Raw genomic sequence first — 13,009 nt, 5'->3', positions numbered from 1 at the left:
GCTCATTAGGTCACTTCATTGATTTGATGTACACGTGTTTCAGTACATTTCCTTGATATTATGCAAGTCACATATTCCATTTCAGTGTTAGTACACTCTACTGTGCCTCTCTTGTCATTGCAGAAGTTACTCTTCGGAGAAACTCAACACATGCAAACCTGCATTTGTACCAGCTTTCCCTCAAATTTACTTGAGATATGTTTCTTGATTTGAATAAGCCGCATAAAGCAAAAATTATTGCTGGAAATGGTAGTGGAGGCACTCTCGCTGGTAGCAGTAGCTATTTATAGGCTATGCAGCCCGAGTCAAAACAGAAAGAGTGTGCCCACCAAATCATAGAATCGTTTAGGTTGGAAATGACCTTAAAAATCAAGTCCAATCATTAAAAAGAAATCAAGAAGCCTCTGAACAGTAAACCCCTCACATCAACAGCAACTGCTCAAAAGAATTTCTACTCAGAAATTTTCAAACACCTTCCATATCAGAAATTACATCTAGGTTTCTGCGTTTTCCCTCTGCTTCTCAGTTCCTGAGTCCACAAGCGCAGCACAGCTGCATCCCAGTACCATACCAAGGCAAAATCCATCACTTTCCATCCATGCTCTTGTTTGCACAAGAAGGAAACCAAGGTACAGGAGCCAGTTGGCTCTAACCAAGAAAACCAGGAGAGTAAAACCTCAGGCCAGCCACAGGTAATTATAGAAGCTTTGGTAATAGTCACCTTCCCTTCCTTAGGGAGCGTATACAAGCACATGCGCAAACGCAGAGCAAAGTAACCATTTTGAAATAGAAGAATCATGAGGTTCCTTTGTTTGCAATTTATGAAATGCTACCAAGAATTCCCTAGGGACTTAACACTGTAGAAGTCCAAAAAGCTAAATTTACAAGAAACATGTTCTCAGCTGAAAATAAGTTGAGCAGAAGTTCAGCAATAAGCTGAAGAGAAACAAACAGGGTAGTAACATTCTATGGAAGCAATGTTATAAAGCATATTTGAGCAGTAACACCGTTCTACACTTTCAAAGACTTTGCTTTAGGAACTAAGAACAATTCTGATAAAGGGAGTCTTGTGTTCATCTCTAACCTGTTTAGAAGAGCTTCTCTTACTGTTAGAAGAGCTCAGACACAGCAGATGTACAAATCAGATACTGCAGGAACGGGGTTAGATATTCTTTCACTGATGAGGTTCTCAAACAATGGTGAGTGCATTCACCATAGAAAAGATTCTTCTTTCTGTCCAAGGAGGACAGGTACTCTGGCTTGCAGGTTCATCAAAAAGGAGCAGTGACACGTACTTTCACGATGTAGTTGGGATTTGGAAATAACAGAGTGAGAAGTACCTCATTAAAGTAATAGAACTCCTTCTCTCCAACCAGAAAAGCCTAATTTCTTGCCATGACTATGTACAGTTTTACTAACTCAAAGAGCTTAGTGCTTCAAAATCTTTCCAAGAAAGGTTAAAGAGTGCCCTACAATCGCCTCATACTTCATTCAGCATGATAAGCATCATTCTCTCTCTTGAAAAGATTTTCATAGATTTTGGATAAAACAAAAATCAGACTGCTAAAAAACCTCACTCCGATTCTCAGTCAACACCACGAATAAGCTCATATGCTCCTAACATGAACAGTATTAGGTTATAAGGACGAGGACAGTATCTTTTCTACAGGGAACTTTGCAGGTACATTACCAGTTTATCACAAGGCTGAATTCATTATTAAGATTACTTCTGCATTTTTACAGGTGATCTTCAGAAGCCTACCAAGACAACCTCTTTACTGATACAATTTCTGCACCAGCATAACCTGTTACATCAATAATCATCAGCTACCACAGCAAAAAGTAAAAAAAAAAAAAAGCCTCTGGCTTCTGGAGGGCACAAGCAGTCTTAAATACCACTTAAAAAATAATAAAAAGTTGCTCACATGTTCCTGTTCTATTCTGATCCAGTTCTTTTCCAGGCGAAGAATACGGTGGCAATATCGTATTTTCTTCTTTAAAAATCAGTGGAGTTGATGCCAGCTGACTGTATGTGGCGGGTTTTGACCTCAGAGTTTTAAAAGGTGTTTGATCCATCCAGCCAAAGGGACCGTCAAGTTCTCCTAACAATTTAGGCTCATATGAGGGTGCTTCTGCACTGAGTTCTTCAAACCAGTTGAGACTGATAGGCCCTAAGTCTATGAAAAAAAATACAGAAAACCACATTTAAAAAAAAAAGATACCTGAATGGGATGCAAACAACACATGACAACAAATAGGAATTCTTATGTTATTAAACCAGGACGTGAATTCTATATATGATACATGTAAGATAAGACCACAATTAGTTGTAATTTAATACAAAAGTAATGCTCCCTGCAGGATGTGAAAGCACATTGAGCATTTAAACACAAGCAGCTCCCTCCGCTGTCACACTTCAGTTTGTTTTGTTTCTAGACACCTTTGAACTCTAATACCCACACAGCATACAACAATGCCTGCCCAGATTCTCAGATCATTAACAAAACTAATCAAAGAGCGGGTAAATATCCAGTTTGTTTAAAAGTATTCATCTGGCTTTTAGTTTGTCTGTTATTCCACTCAGACTGGCATGCGAAGGAGATTTCTTTTAACATTAACAAATCACAGGACTACAGGTGCATTTAGCGAATGACTAAACCTGGCCTGCATGCAGGTACGTAAGGAAGCCACAGCCGAAAACCAAGTATAAAAAAATAACCGAGCACACATCGTGGAGAAAAAAGTGACAAAATTTAAACGGATATTAAAAAAAAAGGTCAATATTAGTGAATACAGATTTGGGGCAAGCAGAGCTGAGAACAAGTTGCGCAACACTTTCATATGGAATATTCAGCATACAGCAGGTGTGCTTAAAATAGCCATGTCCAGAAAGCAGCCCTGATAAAAGCAATTTACTGTAGACAAGCTGTACCTGTTTCACCGCAATATTCCTTAAATATTTCAAAGAAAGTCAATCTTTCCACAGGTTTGTAAGCCATTTTCTGATCCGTAACCTTACCAGAAGAGTTGTTGAAAAACCTGAGAAGAAATAAGAAAACACTTTCATACAGTGCTAGTCTCATGCATGGCACTACAGGTCTTACCCCTGCTTTCCTGCATCGCTTGGCAGGTTTGGTGTAACCCAGCCTGTTTGGCTTTAGGACTGCCACGTGTGTGTTCAAACACCGCAACGACGAACATGGTATGAAAACAACAGACAAGAGCAGCATTGGGAATTACAGCAGAGACAATAACAACAGTAAGCAATTACAGGAGAAAAATCAAGATGGAATGCGCAGAACACTTTTGTGGTAGTTTAAATATAAATAAAAAACCCACGCTCATGGCTATATGTTAAGACAGAATATTTTATACTATTACATATAAATTCTTACAACCATTACAACTTATAGGCCAATAATTTGATTTAAAGTTGCTTTCAAGTGGAGCAGACACTGACAGTTTCACAGTTCTATTAAAAAACAGGTGTAAGTAAGAATTGCCATAGAAACTTCCCTGTTTATTTTCATACATTTATTGTTTCCACTGTAAAATCACTTTCCCACGCGATGGCTGGTTTAGACACACGGCCTCACCAAAACGGTGGGAAAGGCAGGCATTTTAAAAAAGGGGAAAGGCTGCCCTAAAGAAAAAAGGCAAAACATCTGGAAGCGTCTCAAAAGCACATTTTGCACGGCGGAGCGGCCTGCCCACGCTGCTTCCCCTCAGGGAACGCTCCTGCCGGGCAGCCACCGGGTCACCCCGCGGGGCCGAGGGGCCTCAGAGGACGAGCCCCAACTCCACCCACACCCCCTCCGGTAACCGCAAACCCCCGCGCAGGCTATGAGGGGCGAAGGCGGGAGCGAAGCCCCAGGCCGTGAGGAGACGGGCGGCTGCGGCGAGAGGGCCCCCCCCGGGCCGTGAGGAGAGGAGCAGGGGCAGCGGGGGCGGCGGCGGGAGGGCCTCCCCCGCGGCAGGGTTCGGAGCCGCGCGCGGGGCGTTACCTCCCTCCGGCCCCTGGGGCCGCACGGCGACCGCGGCATCGCCTCACGCGCGGGGCGGCCTCCCCCGCAGGAACGGGGCGCGGGGGGCGGGGCACGGCCCCGACAAACGGCGCGCTCCCGCGGCGGCGGCCGGACCGCCCCGTTTGAAGCTTGGCGCCAACACGCCCCCAAGGCGCTTGCGCACTGAGAGCACGCGCTGTTCCCGCCTTCCTCGGCCTCCCACGTGACGGGAGGGAGGCGGTGTAACGACCGCCCCCGCCCCCTCAGCGGCGCCGGGGCGGCCGCAGGGTCCGCGCTCCGTCCTGCTGGGGCGGGGAGAGGAGGCAGAGCCAGGGGGCGGGGGGGAAGCGCTGTCCCGCCCGTGAGCGCTGTCCCGCCCTGGCTGGTGTCTCACCGTGCAGAAGTGGAGTGCCTTGCGCCAGCCGCCTGCTTTTGGTGACACGTCCCCTTGTACGTGGGAAATGAAGTACCGCCTCCCCGGCTGACGTGCCTCGCCTGTGCTGTTTAATAGCATTTAGCGCCAACGTCCCAGAAAAAGGCTCCAGAGGTCTTAGAATCATAGAAGAGAATCACAGAATTATCAGGTTGGAAGAGACCTCTAAGATCATCAAGTCCAACCATCAACCCACACCACCATGCCCACTGAACCATGTCCTCAAGTTCCACATCTACACGGGTTTTTTTAACACCTCCAGGGATGGTGACTCCACCACTCCCTGGGGCAGCCTGTTCTAATGCTTTTTCAGTAAAGATTTTTCCTAACATCCAATCTAAACCTCCCCTGACACAACTTGAGGCCATTTCCTCTTGCCCTATCCCTTGTTACTTGGGAGAACAGATCAACCCTCACCTCACCACAACCTCCTCTCAGGTAGTTGTAGAGAGAGACAAGGTCTCCCCTCAGCCTCCTCTTCTCCAGGCTAAACAACCCAGTTCCCTCAGCCGCTCCTCACAAGACCTGTTCTCCAGACCCCTCACCAGCTTCGTTGCCCTTCTCTGGACACGCTCCAGCACCTCAATGTCTGTCTTGTAGTGAGGGGCCCAAAACTGCACACAGTATTTGAGGTGCAGCCTCACCAGTGCTGAGTACAGGGGCACCATCACCTCCCCACTCCTGCTGGTCACACTATTTCTGATACAGGCCAGGACGCTCTTGGCCTTCTTGGCCACCTGGGCACACTGCTGGCTCCTGTTCAGCCGGCTGTTAACCAGCACCCCCAGGTCTCGCAGTGAGCAGCAGCACTGTGATGGAGTGTGGTGGCCTGTGGAGGTCCAAGCCTCATCTTTTTAGGTGGTTTTGTAGGCCGTGACACGTGAAACTATCATGGTTGTTGACATTACAAAAAATATAATATTATTATCCTCCACATACGTGTCCATTCCCGTTTTGACTCTTGATGAGTTCTTGGCCTCAGAAATGAGTCCATAAAATAGCTTCAAGTTGGATCAAAAATTCTTCCTACCGCCAACTTTGACTAAGCCACCTTCCATTTTAGCCAGATGTTCATCTGCTCTTGGGTTATAAAGGGGTTCCTTCCTACCTTTCCATACCAGTCCTGATTTTACAGTTTTATCACACCACCGACTTACTTATCTGTCACCTTCTTCAGTGTCTCCTCATACAGCAATTTTTCCAGTTCCTCCTCCTTCCAACAAACATCTTTAACTTTTGCACAGTGGGGGGGGGGGGGCATGCAGTAACCAGTTCTTCCCAAAGCATTACAGAGGGAGCCATACCGTTCCTTTGAATGATGGCAGGTAGTTTCCAATTTAATCCCCACCCCCTCCCCATGCACCCTAACAACTCGCTCTTTTTGCAGCCACGCTGCAGCCGTAAGCTTTAACTTGGTCGTCCCGAGACGCCCGTTTGGCTTTGAGGTGATACAGACTGTACTTTGAAATCCCAAGCACAACGTGGAGCCTTGAGCCATCTTGCTTCTAACTACGATGAATGTGTGTTTCCTGAATCCCAACCCCTTTGTGTTCCATAAAAATGTTGGTTTTTACCAATTTATTTCAGACACTCAAAAAGATTTTCCTTAAATTTGCTGTGAATGTTTAAAGACATCATCCCTACCAGCTCTGCTCTAGCCCTTGTCTTGTTGGGCCACTGGATTTCATAATGCAGCACTTCTATAAAGGTGGTGAGGAATCATGCAAAGAAATTATTTCACATCACAGCAGGTCCAGGGATTTGGGGATTCTGCAGTCTCTAAAGAATCTCACAGTTGGGAAGATTTAATTATATGATTTTAACTGTATTACCTTAGAATTGAACTAAAGTGATGTAATTATGGAAGAAGGACTGTTAGTCTAATAAGTAAGTGCTTGTATTGCTAAAATTTATTTCATTATACAGGTTTTAAGCCACTTTTCCCAGTGTAACTGTTTTCCCTCCACAGTGTTGTACAAACTGAAGTATATTCCATCTTTTCCAAAACCAATCCAGTTGACAGAAAAGCTGCACGTAGGCAATGCCCAAGTGATGGAGCAATGGGGACGCTCAGATCCTTTAACACCGATAAAGGCTTCTTTGCAGGGATGTAACTGCCTGCATTTTTTGCCCAGTTGTCTGTGGGGTACCCAGTTTATCTGAGCTTTGTTAGTTTCCTAGCCCACCTTGTCCTTCTTTGAAGACCATAAACAGAAGGAGTTGTGAGCGAGGAGGGCGATGGCTGTCCCAGCTACGGTTGCATTACATTACATCCATTTGCCTTTACTGCACCTTGCAGAGGTGTGCTAATTTTTGCGCGGCGATTGCTTTTCAGGGCCTTACACAGCTCTGGCAAGATCTTCACCGATTCATAGATACGTAAAAAACTGAGACTTTACTCAGCCCTGGATTTGCTATGGCAGCCTCCAGCCCTGTGTCTGCATTCCCCACCCGAGGACACAGCCGAGGGCCTCCGGGAGCGGGGCGGCCTGCGGGCGGGTGGCAGGGCTGCAGGTCAGCTCTGCTCCCGCGGCCTTGACCGTCTGCAAAGACCTTGCCCGGGGCAAGGGAGGGAAATCCTGGACGTGATGGATGGATCAGGGGCTTCGGGGGCTGCGTGTCCGGGCTTTCCCACGCCATGCCCTTGGAACCCACCAACTCCTGCTCCAGCCCGGCCACCGGGAAGGACACCTGGGGGCGGAGGCAGGGGCACGCCCGCAGCCTTCCCTTTGCCATCAGTCCTCCCCCCAGCTCGGCCCCGCAGGGCTGGGGCCAATTACCCCATCAATTAGCCACAATTAGCAGCAGCTCTCCGGATAAGATAAAGGCGGGGCAGGGAGACAACCAGGGCTGACTTCTCCGTGGCAGCGATCATGGAGGGCTTTGTCTGTCCTTCCTTTGGCACGTACCAGGGCTTTAGGGGCAGCCTCACGCCGAGCCGCACCAGGGACCCGGCGGTAAAGCAGCCCAGCTGGAAGCAGAGCAAGAGCAGCGGCATTAGCCCCTTCCTCGGGGGGCCCTTCACCCCAGTGCCCTCCGACTACCTGGACGGCTACCGGCGGGCCCAGCTCCAGGCCCTGCTGTCGCAGGTGAGCCCCGGGCTGACGCCGCGGCTGCGCCGGGCCGGCACGAAGGAGGCGGGCGTGCAGGTGAGCCTGCGGGTCGACGCTGCCGTGCAGTGCTCGCTGGGACCGCGCACGCTGCCCGTCGGCTGCCCCCTCAGCCCCGCTGCCCTCCGCACCCAAGGGCACCTGGCCCTCTACTCGCCCGTGCCCGACCGCCGCCTCTTCGCGCTGCCCGAGGCCACTGGACCCTGGGAGAAGGAAGCGGCGTCTGAAACGACCCCCGAAGAGCAGAAGGTGGAGGACGGTAGCAGAGCGCCGCAGGGGGGCCCGGCAGCGGCTGCCCTGCCGAGCGAGGAGACGGCAGCGCCGCCACGGGAGAAGGCCGCAGCCCCCGGGCGCCGGGCTGCCTTCCAGGTGGGCAGCGCCGGGGCCCGAGGAGAGGCTGGGGCCTGCTGCAGCCGGCTCTGGGCAGGAGGGGTGGGGGGCGAACCGGGAAGCAGGTTGGAGGGAAAAATCCACTCTTGAGTAGCGAAAGGCCCAGGGGTCCCCCCTCGGCTTCCTGCTGAGGTCCGTGCACTCCCCCGCCCCCTCCCCCGGCTGGCAGCCCCCAGGCAGCCTCTGACCGCCTTGCAGCGGCGGAGCCTCCTGCCTGCGGAAGCAGTGATGGGGGAGCTGGGCTGGGGGTACTGGTAGTGCTGGAGGCTGCTCAGTGAACTTTCTCTCTGCAGTTTTTGGAGCAGAAGTATGGCTATTTCCACTGCAAAGACTGCAAGACCAGATGGGAGAGTGCTTATGTGTGGTGCATTTCTGGCAGCAACAAGGTAGTTAACAACTTATTTCTTGTGCCTGAGACTTGTAAGAATGGCACCAAATCTGTGACAAACGAGATGCTCTGGCACAAATTCAGATACCTGTACCGAACACCCTCAGCAAGTCTCTATAGTAACTGGGAACTTGGTTTTTTTCAGGTGTACTTCAAACAGCTCTGTCGCAAATGTGAGAAGGGCTTCAATCCCTATCGAGTGGAAGCAATCCAGTGCCAGGTAAGTCACAGATCTCTCTGTCCTGGTGAGACTGCTGGAGTTTGTCATACTCTAGTAGTTTACAGTTGATGAACTCAATATTGACTTTATCTGGAAGAGAACTTGCTGTCATCAAAGTACTAGGAAATGTTGTTTGGGAAAGGTGTGATGGGACAGGACTCCCTCCTGCAGGTGGCTCACATGAACTGTTTCCTGTTAGCACAGTGTTAGCCCAGCTACATGTAGGGTAGGGGTTTGTGCTTCTGGGCAGAAGGCTCTTACAACTCAATTCCACAGGGTTTTACCACAAAAGCTTTTTTAAGTGTATCAGCCCAAATGCATTGCTGTGATTAAGGAAAACTAAATATCAAATATGGAGTGAGCACTTTTGATCTACTACTAATAAAATACTTGTTTCTTAAGACGTGTTCAAAGACTCGCTGTTCCTGCCCTCAGAAGAAAAGACACATCGATCTTAAGAGACCTCATCGCCAAGAACTCTGTGGCCGCTGCAAAGGCAAGAGGCTGTCCTGCGATAACACCTACAGCTTCAAATACATTGTCTGATCTGTGTGCCCTCTTCTGTTTCCTGCTTTGCACTTTGTCTGTCTCTTGCAATGTTTTGACTTTAGGCTTTTGACCTGGCATTGGATAATGGATAAAGACTTTTGTATTATTTATAGTCTATGACTTCATTGTATATATGCTGTGAATAAAGTTCAGTAAAAATTGCACTAGTTTGTTACCCTTAGTTTCATCTTGCTGGAATGAAAGAGGACAGTGTATCTGGAAGGAAACAACCTATTTTCTTCGGGAAATCAAATAGGTTTTGTTTTAAAGTCTTCCTTTAGGGAATGCTAAGATTAGAACTGTCATAGCAAGTTTCTCTTTCAGGCACTCAGAGTGAACAGTGTGGAAGATGCAAGTGTTCTGGAGCATAAAGTCTGGGGTAAATGTGTCTGTTCCCACTGCCTCTGTCAAATGTAGAAAAAAAAACCTCACAGCAGTTCAATAATTAAAGATTATGTCTGTAAGATATGAAGGAAAAGTATAAGCTTTCCAAGTGAGAAGGGGAAAACCCTCTTGGGCTGAGGTATCTGTGACAGTGTAAAAAAGTCTCTAGATTTAATGTCTCCTGAAAGAGGCGAAACAAGTCCCTGTGCCCCTGACTGAAGTACAGGCTTGTGCCCTGGAATCTGTCCAGTCATGTAAAGTATCTCCAGGGTGGGTGGCATAAATATAACTGAAGGGAGTAACTGGATGTTCTTTCATAGAGTCTAAATGCAGTCAGGGAATCCTAATTACAGTACTGGTGTAGAAGCAGAGTGGGGTTTTACTGCGATTCATGTTGTCCTAGGGCTTCAGTGAGGCTCTGTTGGGAGTGCACTGATTTCTACTCCACCTGAAGTTTTGAAGTGATGCTAAGCAAGCCAGGCGGTTCCATCATGGGTTTTGTTGTGTCTGAAGAATCACAGAATACTTTAGGGTGGAAGGAACTTCTGGAGGTCTTCATACTCAGTGGAGGACCAACTAAATCAAGTTGCTCAAGGTAGTGGTTAATGGATTGTACTCTACCTGCGGGACACTGACAAGTGGCATGCAGCAGGTGGTCTGCCCTGGGACCTGTCCCATACAACATCTTTACCGGTGACCTGGAAGAGGCAACAGAGTGCACTTGTCACGCTTGCAGGTGACACAGACTGGTGATACAGCTGAGGATGGTGCTGCCATTGGAGAGGTCTCAGCTGACAGGAAGGATGGGCCAACAGGAGCCTCGGGATGAGGGACAAGAGGAAATTCCTACTCCCGGGTGGGGAAAACCCTTTGCCGTGACACAGACAGGGGACTGCTTGGCTGGAGGGCAGCTCATCGGAAAGTGCCCGTGGGGTCTGGTTGGTGGGGAGCTGGGTGGGGAGCCAGCAGTGGGCCCTGGCAGCAAGGGGCGGCAACAACATCCTTGGCTGTTGGACAGAAGAGCCAGCAGAGCAGGAGAAGCGATTGTCCCCCTTTACTCAGCATTCACTAGACCATGTCTAGATTACTGTACCCAGTCTTGGGCTCCCTACGGAGAAAGATGTTGATCAACTGTAAGGAATTCAGTGGAGGGCACCGAGCTGGTCACAGGGCTGGAGCACTTGATCTATGAGGAGACGTTGAAAGAACTGGGCTGATTCAGTCTGAAGAAGCAAAGACTTCAGGGGGGCCTAACAGTGGCCTGCCAGATTATGGTTATTCAGGGAAGATGGAGCCAGGCCCTTCAATGTGGCTCGTAGTAGTGGGCTGAGAGACACAAAATAGAAGATAGGTTCAGACTGGATATAGGAAAAGCTTTTCCACCATGAGAACAGTCAAGTAGAACAGGCTGTCCAGGGAGGCTGTGCACTCTCCATCCTTGAATGTTTGCAAGACTCAACTGGATAACCTGATCTGATCTCATGGCTGACCCTGCTTCAAAGTGGAGATCGGACTAGATGACCTCCTCAGGTCCCTTCCAAACTGGATTTTCCCATGATTCTGGGATCTGTAAAATATCCATGATTTTGCCAAGTGATAGAGCAGATCTCAGCTTTTACCAACCACTAAAATTTTTCCAGAACCACCCCAATTACAGTTCTGAACAGCTTTCAGAAGTGAAATACATAACCAAAATTTGAAGACTGCTCTAACCGTTGCAGATTATTTTACTCAGAAAAACAGCTGCGTGATTTGCCTTGCATCTATTTTGTCCTGCAACTACAACTGTGCTGCTGAGCAATGTGGACTGCAAAATCAGAAAACCTGTAAAAGAAGTTGATTCCAACCCTTTTATGCATCAATACAAGTATTTTTCAAGATCCACATAAAATTGTGCAAGCATTTTGAAAACAAAAAAGAGGTGAAGAGGGGAGGGCTTTACTGGATTCGCAGAGTTGAGACTGATACAGCAGGCTGGGCAGCTTTTCTTTTACCTTTAGTATGAGAAAAAAAAACCACCGAAACCCAACGCTGGAACAAATAGGACCACGACTGATATTTTTAACAGAAACAAACCACCTCCATTTTTGATTTTTTTTTCAGTTATGAAACTGCTTTAGTCAATGTACTCTTCCTGGTTGAGTTCTAACTACGGGCTGACAAAGAAATCCTTGGATTTCTCACTGATTTCTTCCAATGTAATGAATGGTTTCACCATAAATGATGAAAAAGGTGTTTTTGGGGGGCTGCTGATCCTGGGTACCATCCGTAACAATATAGATTCAGACAAGAACACAAGCTTCACAACAAGCACATACTCTGTTGTGACTATATATGACTTTTATATTTTAGTTAAATGGATGCACTGATCCAAATATCAACCAAAGTTACTTCACAAAAACGGTAAGTGTATTTACAGAGTGAATAAGTTACATAGTTGTCAGAATAAAAGTGTTTCAGATGTGCAACAGATTTACATGCATACATTTAACACTGGACAGCAGTTAAATGTAAGAAAAAACCCATACAGGTATGACTTTTATATATATACATTACAAATAAAATAAGACATCTCTTTAAAGAAACTTAACATGAAAACTTGCATTTCACGTTAATATTTTTACTTTTTTATACTCAAAATTTATATTAAATAAAAATATGCATGCATAACAGTTCAAAAGATTTGACTCTGTGATGGGACTTTCTCCTACAAAATGGCAAGTTAAATTAGATCAACTGTCCTTTAATAGTATAAATATATTCATAAAAGCAACCTGCTAGTAAAAAGCAGCCAAGATCCTTTAAAATAATAATAAAAAAGAAAATCTACCAAGACCATTCATGATGCTTGGGGGGGGCCTAAGAACAGACCTCTGCAATATGATCCAGTACCTTCAGAGACAGTAGCCTAGTAACATTAGGAAATGTACTTCATAGCAGCTCGTTGTTTTAAGATACAGTAATCATATTCAAATTACAGTGTACATTAAACTGTAGTCCATTTACAATTTGTTTCATATACACAGGCTCTCAGCTTTTGACCAACAAGTTTGCGAGATTCTGTGGCCAGCTTCATTCTGCCCATCTTTCACTCAACCAAATAAGAGAAAAAAGGAAAAAAATGTACAAGTTGTTTTTTTTTTTAACAAAAAATATTATTTCGTGAAGGAAACATTGCACTTTTGCCAACCTAAAATTAATTTGCTATAAAGGAAGTACTGTTCAGTGTAGTAGGCTTTGGTATGCAATGGAAGTCACTTCTTCAGTAGTGAGTTGCAGTTGCTCAGTGAAATGCTAACTGGGTTTTGTGCAACAGAGAACAAAGGATGTTGTCCCAGATGCTCTATGCTACCTTTGTCCTTACAGTATTGCTACACATTTGAAGTTCAGCCCATATCTTTTTAGAAGAAATCCTAAATGTAACAAGAGTGAGTACAGTTTGACCAAACCTTTGTAAGGCTGAGAAGACATTGAGCCACCTCACTCCAACAGGGCAGCACTCCCAGCTTGAAAGAGGACACAAAAGTCCTG

The 13,009-nt window shown here is 46.9% G+C and overlaps 1 protein-coding gene across 1 annotated transcript; it reads left to right on the top strand.

Moving 5' to 3' along the window:
• Positions 1-7,310: 7,310 nt before the first annotated feature.
• ZAR1L (zygote arrest 1 like) lies at positions 7,311-9,091 on the top strand. The gene is made up of 4 exons (XM_086481871.1): positions 7,311-7,916; positions 8,231-8,323; positions 8,471-8,545; positions 8,948-9,091. The coding sequence occupies exons 1-4, from the start codon at positions 7,311-7,313 to the stop codon at positions 9,089-9,091; spliced, it is 918 nt and encodes a 305-aa protein (XP_086337997.1).
• Positions 9,092-13,009: the final 3,918 nt, after the last annotated feature.

The sequence above is a fragment of the Leptosomus discolor genome, chromosome 1, assembly GCF_034619465.1.
Source record: "Leptosomus discolor isolate bLepDis1 chromosome 1, bLepDis1.hap2, whole genome shotgun sequence".
NCBI lineage: Eukaryota > Metazoa > Chordata > Aves > Leptosomiformes > Leptosomidae > Leptosomus > Leptosomus discolor.
This window is presented reverse-complemented; position numbering and strand designations above follow the sequence as displayed.